Source organism: Pygoscelis adeliae, unplaced genomic scaffold (assembly GCF_000699105.1).
Source record: "Pygoscelis adeliae isolate BGI_AS28 unplaced genomic scaffold, ASM69910v1 Scaffold308, whole genome shotgun sequence".
In the NCBI taxonomy this organism is placed as follows: domain Eukaryota; kingdom Metazoa; phylum Chordata; class Aves; order Sphenisciformes; family Spheniscidae; genus Pygoscelis; species Pygoscelis adeliae.
In genome coordinates this window covers 3,606,162-3,631,246 of record NW_008825306.1, presented here as the reverse complement: position 1 = coordinate 3,631,246, position 25,085 = coordinate 3,606,162, and the positions used below count along the sequence as shown (strand labels likewise).

At 44.3% G+C, this 25,085-nt stretch overlaps 1 protein-coding gene across 1 annotated transcript in view; it reads left to right on the top strand.

The window, feature by feature from the left end:
- The window catches only part of USH2A (Usher syndrome 2A (autosomal recessive, mild)), a 401,100-nt gene extending 376,365 nt beyond the window's left edge, over positions 1–24,735 (top strand). Inside the window, exons 66-73 of the mRNA XM_009330219.1 lie at positions 11,740–11,949; positions 13,779–14,017; positions 14,586–14,803; positions 16,679–16,855; positions 17,862–17,945; positions 19,652–19,896; positions 22,062–22,295; positions 24,646–24,735. Coding sequence (XP_009328494.1) covers positions 11,740–11,949; positions 13,779–14,017; positions 14,586–14,803; positions 16,679–16,855; positions 17,862–17,945; positions 19,652–19,896; positions 22,062–22,295; positions 24,646–24,735 — 1,497 coding nt within the window. The remainder of the gene's footprint in view (positions 1–11,739; positions 11,950–13,778; positions 14,018–14,585; positions 14,804–16,678; positions 16,856–17,861; positions 17,946–19,651; positions 19,897–22,061; positions 22,296–24,645) is intronic.
- Positions 24,736–25,085: the final 350 nt, after the last annotated feature.

Genomic DNA, 25,085 nt, shown 5'->3' with positions numbered 1-25,085 from the left:
GCTTCCAACCCAAACTATTCTATGATTCTATGATTTTTGAAGATGATGTTGTCTATGAATAGGCACGCTTACTTGCCACCGAACAGAATACCAGTAAGCCTCGCTACTGATTCTGTATGCAATATTTGTACACATGATATATCTTGAAGATGAGTTTGGCAATGCTCAAAAGTCTTTACAATATTTGTCCTAAAAAAAAAAGAAAATATTGTTCAAGCATGGTTTTGTTTTGATGTATATGAAACACAGGGCATTCCACCTCTTGAGCTCCTGCAAGGTGGTGGCAATCTTTCTTTTACAGGCTTATTTACTTTATAGGATCACAAGATAATTCACATTGGAAGGGCTCTCAGGAGGCCATCCAGTCCAACTTCCTGCTCAAAGCAGGGTCAGTTAAGAGGTCAGGTGAGGTTGTGCATGGCTTTATCCAGTTGCATCTTGAAAACCTCCAGGGAGGGAGATTGTATAACCTCTCAGGGCAGTCTGCTCTACTGCTTGTCTGTCCTCATTGTGAAAAAGTTTTTTTGTTACGTTCAATCTGAACCTCTTTTGCTTGAACTTATACCTGTTTTCTCTTGTCCCCTCTCACCATGTACCATTGTGAGGAACCTGAACCCACCTTCTTGTTAGCCTGTAGGTAGGTGCTGGGGGACTGCAATCAAGTCCCTCCAAAGCCATCTCTTCTCCAGGCTGAACAAGCCCCAGTCCCACAGCTTCTCCTCATAGGCCAAGTTCTCCAACCCCCTGATTACCTTGGTGGCCCTCCGCTGAACCCGCTCCAATTTATCAATATCTTTCTTGTATTTGGAGGCCAAAATGGAACAAATGCTAAGTAAAGGCATGTAATCACTTCCTTTAATTGTCTGGCTATGCTCCTGTTAAATAGCTCAAGATGCCGTTGGCCATCTTTGCTGCCAGATTACACTGCTGGCTCATGTTCAGCTTTCTATCTACTAAGACCTCTAGGTCCCTTCCAGCAGAGATGCGCACTAGCTGGTCAGTCCCTACCCTGTAATGCTGTGAGGTCCTGATGACCCATTCCTCTAGGCCCTTCTGAATGGCAGACCTGCCCTTCAACATATCAACTGGTCCCCTCCAGTTTGGTGTCATCCACAAGTTTGATGAGAGTGCACTGTACAGATCAGATTCTTTGGTAGCTCTGCTCCGCTGCTACTGTTGTGTTCTTTTTGGTAGCCAGAAACCATGAAGAATTAATTCTAAAAAGTTGCTTTATTACATTAGTCTATCCAGCTGGTATATGTACATGTGTAATAGACTCACCGAGTCATGTAGGTTGGAAGGGACATCCAGAAGGCATCTAGCCTAACTCCCTACTTGAAGCAGGTCCAGTTAGACCAGGCTGCTCAGGGCTGTGTCCAGTTGAGTTTTGGATCAAGTTCTCCATCCTTGCATCTACAAGGATGGAGATTGTACAGCCTGTGTGGGCACCCTGTTCCAATTCCTAACTACATATCTCTTACTTTTCTTTGCATCTAATTATCTTGTTTCAACTTGTGTCCCTTGCCTCTTGCTCCATTACTGTCAGAGTCCCGGGGACTGGAGGGAGGAGTGCAGTGGCTTTCTTCATAAATCAATTCCAGCAGCTCTAATTTGGGTAAGAAAAGGATTCTGAAGGGACGATTATAAAACTATTGAAAAGAGAGCCTAGGATGCTACTAGAAAAGTGTAGTCAGTAGTATTCACAAAGCCTTTCTTCTCTGCTTGACAGTCACAAACCTCTTTTTTTCCTTTAGATGTCTCTGGATTGCCAGCATGTCTGTAAGGTAACAGCCAGTGTGAAAAGTGTGTCTGTTAGCTTTGTGCTGAAGGAAATGACGAGCATCTGTGAGGGACTGCCTCTTATTGCTGATTGCAGGTCCATGTTACCTGATTTCCTTCAGTGACTTAATGACGTCTTCTTGAACCTAGCAGTAGAGGAGATGCTACAATAGCAATTTTTCCAAAGCAAAAATGATAATTACTCAAAGCCTGAAAATTTATTGCACTTTAAATATATGAGGATATGTTTTCCAGTTGTCACTTCTCTTGTGACGAGAGCTGTTAAACCTTTCCTGGAAACAGCATGCTTTAGGATGAGCTGTTTGTGTTTTAAGTCCTACTATGTACAAATATTAAGGTTTCCATTTCTTTGTCCCAGCTTTCCTTTCATGCCTGTGTAGGGCCCACCTGTTGGCCAGAACAGTGTGAAGTCTGCTCTCCATTTACTGTAGTTTCCTTATAGCAACACTGTTGTTAGACCAGATCTCCTTGCTACTTTGGACAGGATCTGTGAAGAATGTGAATCCAAGTGCAGATGGGGCTGAGTAGATAGCAAGCATTGTAGCAGACCCAAGCCCTACTTACTAGTTAGCAATCTTTCTTAGATAAAGAAAAACTTCCCAAGTTGGAACTTGTAGACATTGACTGTGGGGTATTCTCAGTTGCACCGACTTTCAATTATCTCAGTCAGGAGCTGTTTTTTGGGAAGTTGATACCACAGAGACTTTCTTGAGCCAAAGTTTTTAATGATTTATCAGTGACGGATAACAAAGAAAGCCTCTTGACCAGATTCCTGTGGATGACCATGCTGTGTTCAAGACTTGGCTTTTTATCTTGGTTCTACTCCATAACTGGGCTGAGCTGTTGACTGGGACCCTAAATCAGTTTTGGTTTTTTTCACTGGTGGCCATTTATTTCACCACGAGAGGTTTTTGCATGCATGTGTTTGTCTTCAGCTTATATCACTTGCAGCAGTCCTCTGGGATTTATTCTGAGACCCTCCATTGTTGACAATTTATATCTTGCCTGTGAGACAAGTTATTCATAAGTATAGGGCTTGGCTTTTGCTATTATGCTGATGAAGCCCAGATTTATATTTCACTTAAACTGGATATTGATTCTGCTGTCTCTGCATTTGAAGCTTGTTTGCTGGACATAAAACTTTAAATGCAACTGAATTTCCTCCAGCAGAATGCAGATAAAATCAAAGTGCTGTGATGGGACTCTCTCCAGCATTTTTGGAGGTATTGAGATATAGTTCAATGAACCCTGACAGCTTCTTTGGATCTGAAGTCAGGATTTTGGAGTTTGTGGTTTTTTGGTTTGGGTTTGGGGTTTTTTTGCTGGAAACATCAGCTGAATATTTAAGGCTTGTAAGACTAGATGCAAAAATTGCACTTTCAGAAACGATGAAGGGAATTTAGAAGCTCATGCTGGTCAAAGGGACTATGCCCCCTAAATGCTTCGGTCACTGTTGTTCAAGGAAGCACTTTTATTCTTTAAGGGCCAGATCTGCATAAGCATATTAGCACCTGCTAGTTTTCAGTGGGTTTTTGAGAGACATTAAGGTGCCTACTGTCCCATACTCAGAAATCATTACTTAGGTCTTTGAAATTCCCTCTATCGGTCTATTCGTACATTTAGATATCTGCATTTTCTAGAGCATCTGGCCTTTCAGGTATTTGTTGGAATGCTGCCTAAGATCCTCAGCTGTATTAAACAGATGCAATTGCATGATGTCCTGAAAAAAAACCTGACTTAAACAAACTTCATAACTCATGAGGCCTAATGAGTTTGCAAGTATAATCTTTTGATTCCTGGAATATTTCTGAAACAGAGTGTGTAGGCCCTTCTCAGGAATTATTGAGGACGGTGTGCAATGTTACCATATAGCAACCTATAGAGTCAGGCCTGTTTTCCTCAGCTAAGGGAAGGGCCTTTTGAACAGAGACTTGTGGCATTTAGTGCTGTTCTGCAAAGCAGAGCTCTCAGAGTATGGTGTGATTTCCATGCAAGTCCAATATGACTCCTCCACAATTGCGCTTAATTGTGCACTTAAGACTGCTTCTTCAGATTAATGGCTTAATGTCTTCCTGGTTTAGGACACATCCTTATTTCCACTTGGCAGGCACGGAACATGTAAAAGACAGAGAAGTAGGATTGTCCCTTTTCAGAAAGTTTTATGGCTCACTGTAGAGGTTTATTCTCTGGGACGACTGTCTGGTGCACAAAGACAGAGTCTGCAGCGCTGAAGCTTTCTGTCTCCAACTGCTGTGGGAGGCACAGCATCCCTCTTGCTTGTGAAGCGTGCTTCTCACACTCCGGTTACTGCAGTCAAGTGAAGAGTCTAGGAAATACCCTGAGATATACCGGGGGGAAATATGTTTTGGGTCCTCCATTTTGGACTTTCAAAGAGAACACAAATCATATTCTGACTTTGGAGAGATAAAGAGAAAAAAATGGGTGAAAAATCATGAAGATTAAGGAAGGACCAACTACAATGAGCGCAGAATATGTCAGCCTTCTTGATCACTTTTCAGAGATGACAAGCATGACACTTGGTTTACCAGCCTGTCTGTCAAATCGTTGGCTGAGCTCTAGTTTGTGCTGCTTAGTTACTGACAAACAGCTCAGTGACTTCTGCAGCTTAAAATGGGGTGAAACTGGTTTTCTGACTGGCCAGTGATGGATAGTCACCCATTTGTAATATCCCTCCTATCTGGCTCCTTTTCATCATTTTAATTCACCATTTCTTCCCGTCTCCCTGACAGAAAGATGCACTACAAAGTAGTGACATAAAATAGAACGTAGTTCTTTCTTGCACTCCCTGCTTGTTATCGCCTCTTCATTTTGTTTGCAAGAGTGTTTTTTCTTGCAAGGTTTGTTGTGCTCCCCGCTTCCAAGTAAAGAGAGTTTTTCATACTACACCTGCATTAGGCTACCGAGCTTGACCTCAGCTTATGAAAAGTAAAGCAGACGTAACTGTATTATTTCACTGATGTAATGGCACTACCTACTCTAAATAGCCTTTTGCAGAACAAGATGCTTCCTTTCCCCTGATAGAGGGTACACAGTAGGGAGAAGGGCCATTTGAAACCACGCGTTTTCTTTCATTAAGCCCCACTTCAGGCACTATGTTTCTGTTGTCAACACCATCCTAAATTCAAGTACATAAACAGTGCATTGATGCAACAAACTTTGATTTTTGTTCATTAAACTGAATACGGATATTAGACTGGGTTTGTTGGCTTCCAAAATAACCAGTGAGACTGTTAAAGCACCACTCTTGCAAGACCCTTCTTGGTAAATTGTGATTCTGACATATTCAAAACCATGGCAAGCTATCCTTTAAAAAGACATTAGTGTGAGTACCAGGGGAAAATATACTCCAGGGCTGTAGATGACTTGATATGATTTCCTTGATTGTATCTTTTTATTTATGAGGCATAATTTATGACTGCTGAAAAGCAAACTAAAATGAGTGATGACTAACTACAGCCAAAGTAATAAATCAGAAGCGGAGAAAGAAGTGGTGATTTTGATCGAATCTATTGAATTAGCTGTTGCCCTTAGCCATTACAGGTATTGGAAAGACCTTTTAATATCTGCTTCTCTCTCTCATGGGAGCTTGGTAACTATCTCATTATATACCCATAGGAAACAAATGATTTCATTTTCTACCTTTTAGAGTTAAACCTGTTTACATCTCTCATTAATTGCTGGTGTTATACTATGTTATATGAAATGAGCTTCCTTTAGAATTTGGTGATTTTGTTTAATTCCCGAAGTGTTTGCCTGTTGTCTTTCCCTTTCCCTTCCCCAGAATGGGTTCAGTACTTTTATTATTAGCATTTGAACAGTGGAGATGAATAGCAATGTTAAGAGGCTCAAATTATCACAGTGCTAGAAGCCTGGACCTAAAATCTATCCCGTTACATGTTTATGGCCTCCCTAAGGATGCTAACTGAATGTTGAACAGGGAAAAGTATGGATGTGACAATGGGTGATCAGAAAGCACACATTTGTTTACTACCTTTTTGTACCTCTGGTCATGAGTGGATGCGATATTTTCTTTCCCTTGCCTTTGCTCTGTCCCCCGTAGACTGCAACCACTTTTGAAACTTTCTACTTTGCTAATACCTGCCTGACACTGCAGTGCCCAGATGTGAATACATTATCCTAATGCTGAATGCTAGGCTTTGGTAGACAAGCTTTGTGCTCTGAGCTGTGCTGACGTTGCATAAGTAACTCCAAATTACCCAAGCTGCACGCCGATCAGTTCTGATGAGAAGAAAGACTTGTGAAGGGTGTTGCAACTGATGGCGAGAGGGAGCTGCTCTGGTTTTCTCTGATTTTAACCAGCCAAGATTATGGTCTCTTCAATTTTCTTGCAGACTGCTGTTTGAACACAACTAAAAATTGGGTGGTGTGTTTCTGAACTTACTGATGTCATACCTTATATATATACCTTTATATACCCCTAAAATGTCTTGCTATCTTGGAAAAGAATTACACTGTGAAAACTCTGCATTTATGTAAGTGTAGGGTTACAAATTGAACAAATCCAAGTCAAGAAATCCAAAGCAAAGTCCCAAAGTAGTGCTGTGTCTTTGCAACCTCCATGAAACAACTCTAGAAAGAGAAGAGTGGTACGAACTCCTCTCTGCTACCGTTTGTCTCTCCTGGTGTGTACTGAGTAGTGCCAGCATTGAGTCCTTTTCGGAAAGGCCAGCAATCACAGGTGTGTGCAGTCCATGGACACCCTAAAGGCAGAGATCCAAGTCGTACCTGACTCTTACACACAGGAGTAAAGAGTTATGTGCATGTGTGAAAGGGGTGGCTTGGTCTGACCTTGTGGTTCCCCAGAACCTACAGCACTGCCTAACTGCCCTACAGCTCTAAGCAGTGCTCAAAGCCGAAGGTAGGTAGTGATTTACTAATGAGACTTTTTTTTAAGGCAAAAGGCTGTTTTCTGAGTGCCTGCAGGAGCTCAGTGCAAGCTGCTGCCACATACAGAGCTGAGATCCTGTCCCTCAGAGAGGCAACTGTGAGGGACTGCAGATCAACTAACTGCAGTGTGAAGCAGTATGATGCACAGTGCCTGCAGGACGTGGTGGGAGCCAGGAGTCCCTGCTGGTCTGTAGTCAGCTGTTTGGCTCGCTCTCCTTTCTGCTGATTTCCTGCAAGCAGGAAGGGTGAGCAGCATCTGGCCTCCATGCAAAGCAGAGGATCCCAGGTCTCCCTGACCTGGGAAGTCAGCAGGAGCTCAGGTCTGCTGCTTTCAGACAGGCAAGCTACCGCCAGCCAGTCCACCCTTCTGCCTGCTGCTGCCTTGCCACGCTTCAGCAGAAGCGAACGAGATCTCTCCAGTGAGGGAGAGTTTCTCATTCTCCATAGGCTGTCGGCTGCCCGAGGCTCCCCTTTGCAGGAGTGGGGAGGATTCCCACTTGGGGACTTCCCGGTTGGTCCCTGCGTTTGCAGCCGTAATACCTGTCACATTGTTTGAGCCAGGTCTGAGATGCGAGTGTTCTGAGCTGGCAGGCGTTAGCGCACGCACATTGTCCTCTGCCAAACGGCGGCTCAGTCAGCCATGGTTGTGCTTCTTCACGTAATCGGAGTCGTGAGATCAAGGGATTGTTTTTTTATTTTGGGGAACTTTTGGCCACACACTGTGTTTTCTGCCTTAATCCTGGACTATCTTTGTCCTTTGAGGGGGGTTAATTTGAGTGCTTTACTTTGGCAGCTTCTTCACCTTCCCTTTTTCATCACAGCGAGGCCACAGTGCTTGCCTAGTTTATCATTGCTTTTCTTCTTCTAGTGCCTTTCTTGCGCTGCAGCGTTGGAGGAGCTGTGGAAGCATATATCCAGCTGTTTCCCTCAGTTCCCAGTAGTACCTCTTGTATGGAGTAAATACCTTCACCCATGATCTCCATTTGATGAAAGAAAAGCTTCTTTTTTAGTTTAAAACATAGCTTCCTCCATAAGGACCTGGGGTTTTAAGAGTGTTGCAGCAGATGAACCTGTGTGGCTCAGGGATGGAGTAAGTCATCTAATGGGCTTCTTCCGCTGCCAGCATCTACAAAACCATCATTTTTTTGCATCTACTCCTGAGGGCCATTGTGATTTTGTTGCCCTTTATGGAAAGAGTCGTTACTCAGCTTTACTAAGCTTGAACAGGCTGGGCTCACATGTTAAGGCTGTGGCCATCTTCTCAGCACTTCCCTTCCCACTCCTCATAGGTTTTGCCTCTTGTTGCTGTGCTGATGAACCTTGAGGTTGTCCTGTGATCATTTTGACCGACAGCTGAACACCGGTTTCTTCCAGGAGCAGAGATCTGTGAAGGCTCATTTATGATGGAAAAAAACAAGCTTAGTTACCTTTAACTGGATTTCTTCAGTCCTCCAAATATACGGTCTCCAGAGAGGTTTCCCTCCTCTCTCTGGCTCCACTTCAAAGTGCAGTCTGGGCCAGGGGCCAGCAGATTGATAAAGCATTTTAAATAGTAACTCGTGTAGCTGATTTCGAAGCCCTCTCCTGGCTTTTTTGGGACAGTGCAGCCATTAACAGCAGCACATCTTCTGGCAGGGTGCTGAGCCATGCACCATGATGTCAGACTTAATGCTTTTGGAGGCAGTATATTCAGAAAGTCAAGTTATAAGAAACTTTTGTTGGCTTTCTGCTGCCTGTGTTTTGCTATTCAATACATCCCTGAGATAGGATTGCTTCCTGTTTGCCCCACATTCCTGTGTGCTCTTTTATAATCTTCTTACATTAATAAGCAGCAGGTAATACTGCTGCCTGTTAAGCTCTTTACATTTCTGTATGAATGCAGTTAAATATTTTTGGTGCTGATTATATCACAATTTAGAAGGAATTTTTGTGAGCCCAAAAAGCTTTTTACAAAAGTCCAAATTGTGAAATTTCAGTTTAACAGGGCTAGCCAGGCAAAAGCTTTCATCCGTGACCATTTTGTGGTGACTTTTTGAGGAGCCATGGCCAAACCTCTGATTTTAACAGGCACTCCTCATTGTGGCTTCTGTTGCCATGCTGTCCCATTTCTCCAGGCAACGAAGTGGCTAAACATCAGCATTTCCATCTGCAGTCAGTTCTGGGCACTTACTACTCTGCGTCTCCAAATGCTGACCAGGACTTACTTGGACGGCGATTCTCAAAGGGAAATATTTTTATACCCATCCATCCTTTTACAGATGGTTGAGCAGAAGCAGAGGGAGTTAAGGGAATCCAGCTTAGGTCGATGTAAATCCAGAATTTAGATCCTCAGAAGTCCTGTTTAGCTGTCACAGCTGTCTCAGAAGCTGGCTTTAGAGAGTTTCACAGACACCTAGAGGTCTTCTGCTGGAAACATGACTTGGCAGGGCTGAGTAGCTGGTGTCTGTCTAGAAGGCACACTCAGAGCATGCCTGTCTGTCAGGCCCACACACATGTGGCCATGACCTCGGCCTTTTTTCAAGAGGGACAGGCATGTGGCGCCTTGGGGATGGACTGCAACCTTAGCTCCCCCTCACCTCCCTGGGGAAGGGCTGGGCTGGGGAACCATGTCTGCTCCTGCTTGCTTGTGCTCTGCCCAGTCAGCCTTGATTTCATTGTGTTCACGCAAAGTGAAACAGCCCCGAAGGGAGCACCCTGAGTACAAAGATGGGTCATCCGCTTGGGCATTCCCACTCTGGAGGGCGGCAGGCCTGACTACCTCCATTGGGGCATGTGATTGAACGTAAATTACCTGCCTCCTGGAGCAGTCCTTTAACCACTTAGCTGTAGTATGAAAGGGGATGAGCATCCCCTTTTTCCTTGACCCAAGACAGTGTTTTGAAAGAAAGAGCCCCAGTTTGTCTGAATTAAGGCTTGTTTTCTGAAAGACAAGGTGTAGGCACCTATGATAGGACAGGGATCAATGGAGGAAGGTGTCGCCATCCGGCTCTCAGTGAGGCGTCTGCTTCCCAAGTGAGTTGCATTCCTCTCTCCTCCGAAATTCCTAGGGGGTCTCATTCTGAGGCCGAATTCCTGTGCTACAGAGGAAGCCTCTGTTCCTAACTCATCACCTTCAGTTTTGCTGTGGGCAGCTTGCTCAGCAGGTCAGGTCCAACACCGTTACGCTCCATGCTCATTAAGGCCACAGCCTGGATATAACTGGAGCGTTTGAGCTCAGGTCAGTGCTGAGTCGATGCCAGTGGCACACGGAGAGCTGCTCTTTCCATATGTGGTTTATTCTTTCCACCAAGAAATATGCCCCTTGAAATGAACGACTGTGGGCAAATCTGTGTAGCAGCTGGAACTGAACTGAGGTAGAGGGTTTGACCTACTGCAGTAAAGTGAACAGAGTTTGACTTTATGAAGAGTTCACAACAGAGATATATTACTGATTTCACTGAAAATGAAAGTGCTTTGGCTGAGCTTTTTGCTGTAGGGCATCATCTGTACTTACGTAGTGTTTCACTGGACAGTGCTATATGTTGCTGATGGAATCGGGCAGGAACTTTCGGTTTGCAATTAGAAGGAATTTTGTCTTCAAAGCCACTGTGGTGTTTTTTGGCCTTTTTCCTTCCCCAGGCTTCTTGTGAAGTGTCCTGTGGTCTTGGAACTTAATATTGCAAGCTGGAAGGACTCCAGGGTCAGTTCTGAAGACCTCTTATTTCTAAACCTCCTGGGTTTTTTAAGGCATAGTCCCACCATCCACTTCCCTAGGACCTCTGCCCAGAGTAGATCACATAAGAACATGTTTTACTGTAGTTAGAACCGCTCAACATGAAAGCTTACTAAGGAATACTTATACTAAAAATCACTCAGACAGTCCTCTTGTATTGCCATTTAGATCTATCATTCTGATTGATCACTATGTGGTTGGCTAATATTGAGCCTAATTTAACCCTATACGCTCACGCATCCATCTATTCTGTCTATTGTACCTGACATTCTGCAAATTACTTACTCATGCAAATGACGACCTGAGGCAACCTTTTATGATATTCGTGTTTAATTATACAAATGGTTTTTGATAAATAAGATTATACATCCTTCCATATGTTTATTCACTCCTTGATGAAAGCAAAATTTAATTTTCATGCAGATTTGTTGGAGAGTGTGTTTAATAAGTGCTGAGTTTTATGTAGTCTGCAGATCACTCTGGTTTTGGGAAGCTGACAAAATCAGTAGGCATAGTTCATAGAGACATGTGGGTTTTAATCAGGCCTAATTCAAGCTGCTAAATTTTGAAATCTTGGAACTGAAGCCGTTGCCTTTGTGCTCATGCAATAAAGCAAATGTTGTTGTGAAAACAAATGAGAGATGCTGATTTAACTATACAGTTCAGTGGGCTTTATTTATATTATGGGTTACTGAAAATGTTGCCAAATGACTGATACATTGATATTTTTAAGAGAGGGATGTTCCTGTAAAACTTTCCAATTCTAAAGAGTAACTAGAGTTTGGCTTATGCAATTCAGTCAAGGTGAAAGTAACTTAAGTGTCACACAGTGCCAGGCTGAATTCATCAGGGCTGTTTGCATACATGAGAAAAGTGTGTAGAAGGGAGAAACTGGCAGGGCTGGATATCAGTATTTTTGTTCAGATGTCTTTGAAAACATTATCGCTGTTGATCACAGCTCCTCAAGGAGTCCTCTTTGCATGGTATGACACAGACAGTGGTGGGAATTCAGAGTTTGGGAATCAGGTATGAAGAAGACACACAAACACACACTGCCTGAGGCATGAAATCTGCTTCTTTTCCCTAAATGTAGCAGTGGGAAACATTCCACTCTTCTGTTAGAAAGTCACTGGGTCAACACAGGTGCCGGGCGGCAGCCCAGGGACATTTTGCATGGGTGTCATTGCGCTGCGTTTTTCTCAGTGTCAGTACAGCTGCAGTAGCATCCCTGGCTAACCACGGATGTTTTGTAGGCTTGAGTCCTTCGCTAACAGTTTCTCTGTTTTTGTGTGCCGAAGGTGTGGTCGATAAACTCAGCGGGCCGGACACCAAGCGGCTGGTCCCGCTGCCGGACGGGCCCTGCCCCTCCCGAGGGCCTGGGAGCTCCCCTCTTTGACACGGTGGCGTCCACAGTGGCTGTGGTGAACATCAGCCCGCCTCTTAAGCCAAATGGGGTGGTCAGTATCTACAGGCTGTTTTCTAATGATACCAGAGGAACTGATGTGGTGGTGAGTATTGTCAACACTGTTGCTGTGCTTCCATTTGAGCTTGTATTTTCTAGCTTTAACAATTTTGTTCTTACAAGCTGCTACCGTTGGTTACAGACTGTCTTCCTCTCCTGCGCTCCCAATGTTAACTGCTCTGCAATGCTCTCTTCTGGCTAAAGCACCACTAGCGCTTTCAGTCATCTAAATGTGCTTCTCGAGGAACTAACCTCATCATTAAACACTTCTGATGTGGTGATGTGCTGTAACAATGTGATGGGAATCAAAAGTATTGTTCAGGGGTGGCTAACCGTCCAAACGAAACACTTCCAGACAGCTTCTGCCAGTCCAAATGGTGCAGGTGGAAACTGCAGCCATTAGGAAATGATTGGGTGCTTTTGTTAGCCTATGGATTTGAAGTTCAACAGAAAGTCCTGTACATGAACTTCCCGTAAAATCTTTCTTGTTGGTAAGACGTATCTCATGGTAAAGCCCTGAAGAATAGTGCAAGTAGCTAAGCAACTTCTGTGTTTGGTGTCTCAGCCTAGACACCATTAGGTATCCAGAAATGACCAGTCTTACCTTAGGAAACCTACAGGGCTTCATTGGAGTTATAAAACAGGGAGATACGGGGAAAGGTTAGGGCTGTTGAAGGTGCCTGGAACAGTTACCACGAAATCAGTGCAAAATACTTGAGTACTTTTTGTCTGTAACACTATCTGTTTGTTTTTTACAAGTAGGTAAATATTTGTATGGGATTTTTTCCCTTATCCCATCTTGCTCAGCTTGGAAGTGCTAGGGACACCTTCCCAGGTCATCAGTCCTGTCCGTGAGCTTAAGCTGCCTACCAATTGCACATTACACATTTATTCCTTCCAGTGCAATTGGCTGTGTCCGTGTCTGATTCAGCCAGTTCATCTCGGTGGTGCCCGCATGGCCCTCCATTTCCATCCCCTCACACCTGCCATGCTGCTGGCTTGTCTCTGGCTCTGGCATCAAGAAGTACCAAGTGCTTTCCTCTGCTTGCTTCTCTCTTTCCTTCCTATGTTTTGCTGCACTCTGCTAAATCACATGCTGCCAAATGGGAGCAGATGTTGCACCTCTTTGGTGTTTTCTACCTATTTTTATTTCTTTGGCTAAAGAAGCTATACCCACAAATGACTAGAGCAACGAGGTGAAGTGGCAGTTCCTGCGAGCGGTTTCAGAACAAAGGCACCATTTCCTTTGCCAGAACTGCCAGGTCTCCCTTGCTGAGCATAGAGGAGTTTCCTAACAGGCTCGCCCAGCACCATGGCCATTTGAATGCAGAGCAGCATCATGTTGGCCCCCGCCTTAGAGGTACCTACCAGAAAGCACATTCTCCTGTCTGTGAGTAAACTGACCCACCAGACACATTCGTATCGCTCTGCCCAATGCTGTCTCCTGTATACACGTTGAGGAAGCTTGTGAGATACACAAGAGTATTTGCTAGCACGCTTATCATGGAGCTATTTTCCACATTAATTTCTTTTTACTTCAGTACCATTTATCCCAGAGTTTCTCCCTAAAGGTTTTCTGTTTCTCTGTTCCTGAGAATGACATTTGCAAGTTGACATACAGTGGTCACAGCTCAATCAAGACGTCTGTGAGGCCACTGACGACATGGTCTTTTCCTTTGAACAGTGCCCTTTAACTTCATAATGGGAGAAAAATGAATGCAGAGTTCCCAGTACACAACAGCTGCATTAATGTCAGACTTAAAGGACATGCAGAACCTTGTGCCCGTCTTCTTCTGGAGTTAATTCACCTCCATAACTCTTATTTAGTACTTGTGGTGCTTGCAGCTGTGACAAGTTCCCTCTTAATTTTTATAGCTGTCAGAAGGGACTGCCACCCAGCAGACAATACATGGGCTAAAACCTTTTACCACATACTCCATTGGTGTGGAGGCCTGCACCTGCTTCAACTGTTGCAGCAAAGGACCCATGGCACAAATCACCACGCAGCCGGCTCCACCCTCAGAGCAGCCCCCCCCGCAGATCCGCACCGTGACCTCCAGGAACGCCTCTTTCCAGTGGAGCGCCCCTCAGTCACCCAATGGCATTGTCACCAGGTAGGACCTGCCACCCAGCCAAAACTGCCCGCCTTGGCTAGGGGTGGTGGCAGAACAATTTTCCTGGACATGAGGAAGGGCTGAGAGCACTGGACAGTTGTGAAAGCCATGCTCCTCCTTCCCACTGTTGGTGGTGATATTCCCATCTGGGAGGTGTTCACATGCAACAATTGCTTTTCTCCTGAGCAGGATATTGTGGGGGGATGAAGGTGGAGAGGATGAGTTGTTGTGAGTGGAGGTAATTGCCTGACAGCTGCGGTTGCACAGTCAAATATTGTGAGATCAACTGGCAGCAAAGAGGCAGCTGCATCTTGTAGTTACTAAGGCAAATCCTGATTTGCACGTGTGAGCAGCAAGGTAACAGGCATCAACAGTTTCACTGTGAGTGTGACTGACAACCACGATTGGTCGTAGGCATCTTACAGTTGGGGCCAAAATCTCCAAGAGAAAAACTGGGATCAGGTCCATTCTCTTCTCCGGTAGCCAGCCAGCAATTAGGACGAAATGTATGGTTGGCTGTTACGCTATTAAGGCTGTTGATTAATCAAAATCTCAACTTTCTTCTCAGCTATGAGCTCCATGTGTATATGGCTTGTCCCCTGAACCTACAGCCAGCAGTGAAGGTTTGCAGTCCTGGCCCGACTGAGGTGAAGTATACAGGAAAAGGCCAGAGTGCCAACGTGTCCAACCTCGAGCCTTACACGACTTACAACCTGCGAGTCGTGTCTTACAACTCTGTTGGCAGCAGCGCCTCAGAATGGATTGGTTTCACTACAGAAAAGGAGCGTGAGTATGAGAAACGGTTCACCGATCAGCAGTGCCTGCTTCTGATGCACGGGGCTGCATAGCACCAAATGACTTCTCCACCTCTGTGAAAGATGGTGTCCCCAGAAACCTGCTCTATCTGGTCACTGTGCCTGTGCTGCCCATTCATTGAAATTCTGCTCTGGGGCTTGACTGCTCATTCCTTCAAAAGTATTTATTTGCTCATCATCTGATATCACATCCTCTGTCTTGGGAGCCTGGAAACCTTCTATTTTACTGAGAATGGGTGGCAAAGCTGCAGAACATAAAATGTTCACGTATTACCGGAAGGGTGATGTGTAGTAATAAATACACTGCCATAAATAATCCCTGGGAAAAGTGGAGATCTTGAAAGAGACCTGGTGATTCTCTTCAGGAACAATCTTACTGTCCTAATTCATGCCACACTTCTGCCAGGGCTCATGAGAGTTTTCCTTGGATGTCATCTGAATGATTGGATCCTTGTTGACAACGAAGTAAGAATTTCTTGCTACCTACCTAACCACCACAGGCAGTACTTTAAGGCCATGTGGTAGTCTGCATGGAAATCTAACATGCAGGACCTGTGCCTACAGTCAGAATAGATTTTGCCATCAAAACTGAATTTGCAGTAGTCTAACATCAGCTTTTATTAAAAAGGGCTATAGTGCTGTAGCCAGAGTCATTCCATAACAGATGAGATGGGCATTTCACCTCAGCCTGCCAGGTCAGGGCAAAGAGGATGTTCGCTTTTTATTATATAGTCTCGTGTTGGGATTTCAGAATCACCATTCTAAAAATCCCTTTTGTATCTCTTGGCAGTTCTGCCTAGTAATTACTAAAAATGTATCTGCTACATCCTTAGCTGAAAATTTCAGGTGGAACAGCCCCAGAATTTCTTTAATGTCACCACTGAAAAAAAGAAAAAGGTCCTTATCTCTAAAGCTGTGTTTTATTAAATTGCAAACTAAAAAGCTGGAACATAATAATGAACTTTTATATGGAGAAAATTCATAATGAACTGGTGAGACATAGAGAACACAAGCATTTGAAAGCCATTTTTAAACCCCCACCCACTGGGTCTGCAGCCCTCTTCTTTCGGTGTTGCTTTTCTTGCCTTGCTGACCTCTTCACACCAGGTCTCCTGAGTCACTCTGAATGTCTCCTTCCTCTTGCCTGGAAGGCTTGCTTCAGTGACAGTGGGCAATTAGCAGCATAAGTGCAGATGGACAAGCAGCTTTCTTATGAACAAAACAGCATATCCTGGGCACATGGCTTAATGGCAAAGCCACAAGAAAAGACCACCTCAAACTTAAACAAAGTCTTTTGTCAGCAAGCTGTTGAGCCCAGCTGATGAACTCTTGCTCCCTGAAGTGAGTTCTGGGTTTCTTTTCTCTGCCTGACGTCTGCCTTTGCTTTTCTGAAACCCCATGTTTTCACGTATGTGCCTGTGTTAAAAGATGATCTTGGGCAATTTCTTGGGGCTTGCAAAAGAGTCCTCTCCTCAGCAGTTTGGTTCCCACAGCCCAGCATGCCGCAACTGAACTTGTACAGCGTCCTGTGTCTCCCTGTCCCGCACCTTAGGCTGGAATTTAATTGATACAGTTTTAGAGTCTGTACCACATACACAAAGGCAAAGGAAGGGAGTTCTAGGTCTTTATTTTAAAGATATGAGATATTTCTGCTTTCTCAGTGTAGAGGCTGGCACGCTACAGCAGCTTTCTCTTTTCTCCTTGTATCTTCCCTACTCATACACATATATAAGAGAGGGGGAGTGCACGCGACAGAGAGCTTGTATCATGCAGAGTCTCTTTCTCTGCGCTGTATAACTCAGTCATGCCTGTTGGCTAGAAATGAGCTCTTTTCCTTCTTTTGCAGCACCTCGGTACACGGCTCCATTCTCCGTTGTCAGCAATTTATCTACCATCCACATAGACTGGAGCCGCACTTTTGTACTGAACGGCCGCCTGAAGGAGTACGCGTTAACTGAGAGCGGGCAACGCATCTACAGTGGCTTTGACACTGAACTGTATTTACCAAGGACATCTGACAAAAGTCAGTTTCAATTTCCAATAGCTTTCTCTCTGTGAAAGACTCGTGAGCTAAATTAATAGTATTGTGTTCTAAATTTAAGAAAAACTCTCCATAGCCATCCCAAGCCAAGAGCACAGGAGCGTGCTACAGACACACTGAAGTGCACGTAAGCAGGTGCTTGAAACAAAAATCCTTGGAGCTAAGCTTCCTCTTAAACATTTTACCCGACTGGGTGAGACTGTTCTGGCTCATTGTGAGGGTCGAGCTTTCCCAAATCCTGGAGCTGCGTTGCAATTCCGCCCTTCAGGGCTACACTCTGGGAAATGCATGGAAATCTTCAGCTTCAGAAAAGACTGGAGCCTGAATTTTTCTTTAAGCAGAACTAAGTCAGTAGATCTTGAAATCAGCTATGTTTTGAAATTTACTTTCTCTTTCAGAAATTTTCAGTCTTTAAAATAAAAGGAAACTCTGTCAACAGAGGGAAAAAAGAAAAAAAAAAAGAAAAAAAAAAGAAAAAAAAAAAGAAAAGAAAAAAAAGAAAAATGTTTTCTGTTTTTAAGGTGTTGGGGTTTTTCTATTTTAAAGGATTTTGTCATTTATTTTTTACTTTCCTGCAATGGTGCTAATACATATTTTTTTTACTCAAACATTCTTAACATTTTTTTATCAGTCATGAACAGAGTATGATAGATTTAGAAGAAAATTATGAATAAGTTGAAAGTTGACAGCTACATGTCATTGGAAGAGGGAGGTTTGGGTGGTGAAAGAGGAACGTAATTTGTAGCGACGTCACAGTGGTGACTACCTATGATCTGCCATGGTTCGTAGTTTAGAAGTTTAATACCCATGTGTAAGGGATTATGAGGCTCTGATCTGGGACTCAGGTGAGTTATGATGGGTTATGTGCTGTGCCTGCCTTGGCTTTTCTCAGACCTGGCCATCTCTACTGGTGGATCACGGTGACAAAGCAGCACCTACAGAATTCGATTTCTCCTGCTGACAGTATTTTCTAACCTTTTTTGCTCAGCCTTTTTGTTTCAAGTGACCTGTATCACCGATGAAGGGAGCGCCATGACACCAGTCATCAAGTACAGCGCTGGAGATGGAGTTGGTAAATATGTGAAGAAATTACCTAGCACCTATTGATTTTATGTGTTTGTGGTAGAAATTTGATGTGTCGCGCATGCCAGACAGGATGGCATCTCTTTGCAGGATCAGGGGATTCCTTAGCATCTTTAGGGTATGAGGTATGTAGGTAATGTGCCGCCTTTGCCATGGATGGCTTTCTGTTTCTTTATGTCATGATCAGCTTCAGATCCTTTCTCCAGACATGTAATAGTTTTTTCTTTTATTTTTACACAAATATTTTGCTCCAAAAACGTAGCACTTTTTCCTCCTGAATAGTCTGCTCTCTTCCAGATTTTATTTCCAAATTAAGATTATCTTGAATTCTAGTCCTGTCCTCCCACACTCCTCCTCAGTTTGACAATGAAAATACATATCCTCTCTTTTCCCTGCATCCCACCCACCCCAGCAAGGGGCACCCGCCTGCTCCTTTCATATGACCAACCAGCCAGTCTCTGCAGTTTCACCTGGGATACTTTCCCCTAAGCAGTTTATGAGAATGTCATACTGAGATGCTGTCAGGACGCGGTTTATAATACCTGCTGTTGTTTCCCTTCTGTCCACGAGGCCTTTGCCTGTTTTGTGGAAGCAAAGGAGTTTGGTGCGATGAAATCCCAGTTGGTTGCTGTCCATTGAGTAGTAGATGCCTACCGGTAAAAAGTTTCAGGATTTTATCTCCTTAGTTTTCTGGGAAGCAAAGCTAAGCTCAAACCATTTCTAACTGACACATCGGTTTTAATTAATTTATTTATTTTTTGAGTTGCATCTTGTTCAGCTTCTTAAAATAGACGGGCCTTGTCTTTGCAATTACTCTTTACATTGCATTTCCCTTATATCCCTTTTCATGCTCTCACTCCATCCTCCTGCAGAATTTCAGGCAAGGCTGCTGTAAAGGCATTATAAAATGCCCCCAGTAACTCTACACCCATCACCTTCCACAGTCTGCCTCTTTTTTTTTCTTTTGATTGCTGCTCGTACCCAGAGTGTACTGCAAACTCGTTCAGCACCACAGGCAACTTGCAGCAGAGGCTTGCAAGTGAAGGTGATGGAAATTCCTTAGCAAAGAGTCTGGATTCGCACGTAGGATTGCAAATAACCAGGACATCCTGTCACTGAGATTTCTTATGCTCGTGTTGTGTATAAGCAAAGCCAATCAAGTGGCTGGTTTTTTCCTAACAGGCGGGGAAGGAGGAATGAAATGTTTCATGTTGTTTGCTTTTGTATTAATTTATCACTCATTTCGGTTCATTCTTCCTCCCTTTCTCTTTTTAACTGCACAGCCCTGCCATGACACAGTGCTGGAGAGAATGTCCTCTGTCCGTACTGCTCTGAAATTACCGTAGTCATTTCCACTCTTCAAGGTTACTTGGAGAACCCTTTTTTTTTTTTTTTTTTTGCATTCTGCCTCCACCGCCTCCTTTCTCAAGAGCTGCTGATGCAGTGGTGATTTCCAGCCTGAGCAGCAATGCCAGAACTTTAAGCAGGGTCTCCTGAGGGTAGTAAGCTTTTTATTATAGCCCGCTAGCATATTGAACCATTATACCACCTTGAACATAAGTGCAAATAAGCACATGATGACAAAATTACTTAAATTTCTGCCTAATTTATTAGCGATGAAAAGGGATAGCATATTGTTAAACGCTTTCTGAAATAATATTCCCTTTCTCCCCCAATCCCTCTTGATTTTTACAGGTCTGATCTTGACAACACCTGGGGAGAAGGACAAAGCGGAGTCCAAACGTGCAAAATTCTACAATGAGTTGTGGTTTGCAGTGCTGATGGTAGTTCTAGGTTTGATCCTCTTGGCTATTCTTCTCTCCTTAATTCTTCAAAGGAAAGTCCACAAGCAACCCTATGCACGAGACAGACCTCCTTTAGTTCCACTCCAGAAAAGAACGTCACCAATGAGTGTGTATTCATCAGGTGAAACCCATCCGGTACGTTTGGTAAAATGCAATGTTGTGTATCCATCATGTTATACTTTTATCTGCCCCCCTCCCCCAAACCCACACACAGTTTTTCTTCCTCCTTCCACCATTTTGTTGCACTCGGTTACCAAACGAAGGCTCTTCAGTGTAGGAAAAGGCTGTCTGGTGTACCTATGCAGGCACAGAGAGACAGGCTACAGGTGCTTAGTCCAAAAAGAGCCCTATGGCACCTGGTCTGCAGGCCCTGAAATGCTTCTGATGCCTAAGACAAACTTTGGATCTGGGACACAGAAAATGCAAAGCCACTGACGTCACCTGATGTTAGCCGACATCTGCAATAGAGCTGAAAAGGCCTTGGCATGCTGTGAGGAGGTAGGTGATAAAATGTGCTTTTCAGAGGACCCTTTCACGAGTTCCCAACTACCAGTTGTGGATGGCTAACCAGGATCAATCTGACAGTCTTTGTCAGGTATCCATGAAATGTGCCTGTAAAAAAAGCAGGACATAGGGAGAGGCTCTGTTTCTTTCTAATATCCACCCACAACCCGGTTGGACTGCTCTAGGACGAGCTGCATGCCAGGAGGGTTTGGGGGAGAGCGAGTGCAACCAGGGAAAAGCTAAGGAACTTCACAAAATGTGTGTGTGCATCTATGCACAGAGCCACAGTGGGACCCCTGGAGAGGTGGGAGGAGGACTGCTGGGGAGTGATAAAGAGGAAGGCTTTGTATCATTTTTTATTATGACAAGTTATAATTCTGTTAAAAAAAATGGATAAAGAACGTGTTGCACCACGTAGCAGAGTAGTAGTGCTATCCTACCCTTTGTGGAAAAGCAACACAAAAGGAATATGGCAATTGTTAGGAGACTGAGAAAGGCAGCAGCAGTGCCTTCCGTTTCCGTGCTTCTTCCCAGGCACAGGCCGTGAGATGATTCTGCTTGTCACTTCTCAGCTTCTTTTTCCTGTGAGCACCATCAAGCAGGATAGTGACTCCTGCATCCTTCACGCATTCTGTTCCTTCTTGTCTCGGTGCCAAGAAGCTGCATCTGTGCCTCAGTGAAGGAGCTCTTGGAAACAATGGGATTTCCAGTGTGCCCCTTCTCCTGGCAAAGGCTAAGAGCATAAGAAACTTTTTTTTTTTGCTCTCATGGTTTTGATTCCTTTTCCTCTACAGTCTGTCATATTGTGTTGTTCCTCTTGACTTCAAAATGTCTTTGCTGTTGGCATGCCTGCACAACTCCTTTCCATGTTCCTGCCCCGTCTTTTCTTTTTTTCTTTTTTTTTTTCCTTTTTCCAGAAGCTCATGGACTTAATAGACAGGAAGATTCTACAGTGCATCAGTTGAAGGACTTAATCTGAGAAGTTAGGATAGAGCTACTATGAAGTGGCAAAACTGCTTGTGTTTTTTGTTAGTGAGGTCATGTGGCAAGCAATGCTGGCTGCCCACGTGGTACTCGATGACCGGTTAAAAGTTAAATAGTGCCTCATCTTTCCCAGTTCTCTTAGTCCCCCACATCCTGCTACATTGCTCCCCTTCACAGAGCTGCAGCTAATTCACACCCTCCGTAAGGAACAGACTGTACCTGCGTTGCACCTTGCCCTGCCCTAATGCTTTTCCTCCCTCTCTTTAATCTCAGTTTGAGACCATTGCTGACACATCTGATTCATCAAGCAGTGTCACTCTCAAAAGTTACACAATGCACTTCGAGGTAGAGTTGTTAGCTTGCAGAGTTGCAAGATGTGTGATGTGCCAGGTGACCCAAAGAGCATGCACGAAGGCATCTTACATTGCATGTTTCTCCTGGTGGGTGAATGCCTTTTCCCTGGTCGTGATAACTGAAAAAGGAAGTCTGCTAACATTCCCTTGCTGTGCAAGTCTGGGCTATCATTCTGGTAGTGAAAAAATCTTTGGACCTCTGCCTGTTGGCTACTTTAAAAAAAAAAAAAATTAGGGAAAGTCCTGTTTTACAGGGTGGGGTTTTTTCCTTTTTAATATGATTGTCCTAATGGGGAAAGGTCCTTTTTTTTTTTTTTTTGTTTTCTTCTGTTTATAACTCTGCATGATTTTTGAAGCACAAGTTTGTTCTCTTCCACTCCTGCTTTGGTTTTGTTCAGATAAAGTGTTTGAGACCATGCCCTTTTATTTTTGATGTATTAGTTTGTGTCTTCCTCGTAGGGGCTGGCAGATACAAAAATTCCAGGAGCTGGTTCTCCCATGAGCAACCATAGTGTCCATATTGCATCCGGGGCAAGAAGACCAAGTCAGAGCCAGCTCAGTCGCACATATTCCCAAGCCTCTCTTCATCGTAGTGTCAGCCAGCTGCTCGACCTCTATGACAAAAAGTCTGTTGCTGAAGAACCACCTTGGGATGCCATTATTCGCAGTCATCGCACTACCGGTCGTGGCTTGGTAAGGACTCCTGCTCCTCTGTGATGCTGTTGTGTGTCAGCTGCTAGTGATTTGTTTGTTCTGTTAGAATCATGAAAAGGTCTAAATATCACAAGCTGCTGGAGATACAGCCAAAAGACCTAGAAGGACATGGTCAGAGATTAGATCCTCAAAATCCTTCCGGCCTACCGCTCTTGTCTGGAGCCGCAGGTGAGCACACACCGCTCTTATAGGATGTGAGGGGTCCACATGCATCTGCCTGGGGTTTCCTTTGAACCAATAACTCCATGGTCTACCAGGGATATGCACCTTGAAGAATTCCCCTCTATTTGGTCAACTCATAGGCTTTTCTCTCCATGCATTTCAGCAAATGTACGTGTGAGGAGGGATGTCTTGGCATCCTTCACACATTCAGTGCCAGAAGCAGGAGCTTGTGTTCTAGTGAACTCCTGTGACCTTGGACTCAGTTGCTGACGAAACCTGCCCTCTGTCCTCTCCTCAGTCACAATCACAGAGATTGTGTGAATGCTCAGATCTTCTGGCATTCGTGACAAATGACTTCAAACTCTGCCCACATGGGACTGGGAGGTTGGGGGGGCAGGCAGAGTATCTGTCTTTTAATATAGGAAAGGACAGGAGTGGCCAGTGTCACCAACATGGACCTGAACACACAGATACAAGAAGTTATGATTCTCAAGTCAAGGACAGTGGCAACTTCCCTTCCTCTTTGTCACCAGGAAACAGGCTTTTTAACCTCCACCCTTCCCTGAGCAAATGTGTGGAAAGAGGTTTGGGGACCAGTGAGACGCGTTTGCTCCCAGAAAGAGCTGACTAATAAGGTTCTTAAAAAGGGGACAGATGGGGGTAAAGGGCATGTGAGGTAGTAACAAAGTTAGATGGAGCATGCCATTATCATTGAGTGGATCTTGTCCAAAATGCAAAGTGAACTGGAGGATGGTCTGGCACATAGATCCAGGCAGCTTCCTTGGGCTTTCGCCTTCAGGAAACCAAACAGCTAGGAAGGACGGGAACGTATAGGCATGCCACAGCACGGGGGTGTTGCTACCATGGCTGCCGTACCTGCTTAGACCATTACAGCAGGACCAAGGAAGCTGGTAAGGCTTCAAGTAAGAATATAGTGATACTTAGCTCTAGGCAAAACCCCTATAGGTACAGGTTAACCTTCCAGCCTGCACTCTGCAGCTCACGGACTTCCGTCAATGGTATTGTGACTCAGCCTTAAGTCATTTTCTCAGAGATATCACATCCTCCTGATTTAATTCCTCACGGACTAACAGCCCACCAAGGGTGTACCTCTGTATGATCTCATTAGCCGAAAGAACAGCTTCCCAATGCTAAGAAAGGAAGCTCTTGCTCTATCTGCTTATCTTGTGCTAACACCATGATTTGGTTTAGCTTGCAGACCCCCCCGTACACAGACTGCATGTTGGTATGTTAGAACTGGTTTACGGAATACTCCAATGAGTTTCAGAAGTGGTAGGAGCAGGGGAACAAAAACATCCTCTCACTTTTGGTAGCAAACAACCCTAACAGCATGAGCTCAGCTGCTTTTTAAAATCAGCAACTATATATACACAGCTGGGCTCTTCTGTCCACCCTCTGTACATTGCTTTACATTTCCCTGAACCTAACTGCCTCTGCTCCTGCGTTCCTCAGCTACTCTCTTGCACACAAGCCTCCTGCAATGCTTTTCATTCAGTTCTTCCCTTTATTACACTCAGTAGCTTAGGACTGTCAGCAAGTTTTGTTCAACCCTTTGTCCATCTGGCAAATTAATATACTGAATGGTTGAAGTGGCCCAGGACACGTACCTGCAGTAACACTGCTGGCGATCTCTTTATGCTACGGAAACAGACCATTTACTTTTCTCCTGCTTTCAACTCTCTCTGGCTCAACGCATTAGCATGAGTGCAGTTGGAAGAAGCTCAGACCCTCCTTTAGAAGCTTGAAGAACAAAATCTTACCTAAATCATGGGCGACGTGGTTGTTATACAAAACATAAATGTAAACATGTATTCTTTTTCTTTTCATCTCTCAAAGTTCCCCATCACACTGTAACAAACACTATTTTATTTCCCATTTGTCAGATATATATAGTAATTGACTTTTTTTCTTTTTTTTTTTTTAACTTACTGCTTACTATGAAAATCTAGATGGTTTGGATTCAGGTGCTTGAGCGCCTTAGGTTCTTACCGCATGCTGGGAGGAATGGGAGAGGTAGAAATGCACTTATTTATCTGACCATTTCAGAACCATCTTTTAGGGGGTGGGAAGAAAGAGAAATGAAGGAATCGCCTTTAGTCTGGTACAGCTTTGACTTACATGCTTTTTTTTTCCCCCCTCCTAACAGTATGTAGATGAAGAAGATCTTGTCAATGTCATCAAAGGCTTCAGCACAGTCACCAAGGAGCACACCACATTCACTGACACCCACCTCTGAAGAACACAACCACCTTCTCTAGAAAATGGGAAGTGGGTAACTTGCCAAAAGCAGCCTGCATGGCCTTTGGGGGAGGGGATAGGGCTGCTGTTTCCCCACCCCATGCCCACTAGTTAAAAGATAAAACTGTTTGTTGGGAGGGGATGTGGGGGGGGGGGTAAGTTGGCCTTTTTTTCACCATCTCTTTAACTGTATAGTAAAAACTGCGCGTTAGCACTGACGCCTCAGAAAGGTAAGAGAACAGTTTGAAAATCCCTAAGTCATACAGTAGTAGAAGACTGTGAAGGTAGAGGCTCTCATCTTTGTCTCTCATCCAACTTTCACAGTTGAGGAGGGTTGTGGGGGTGGGA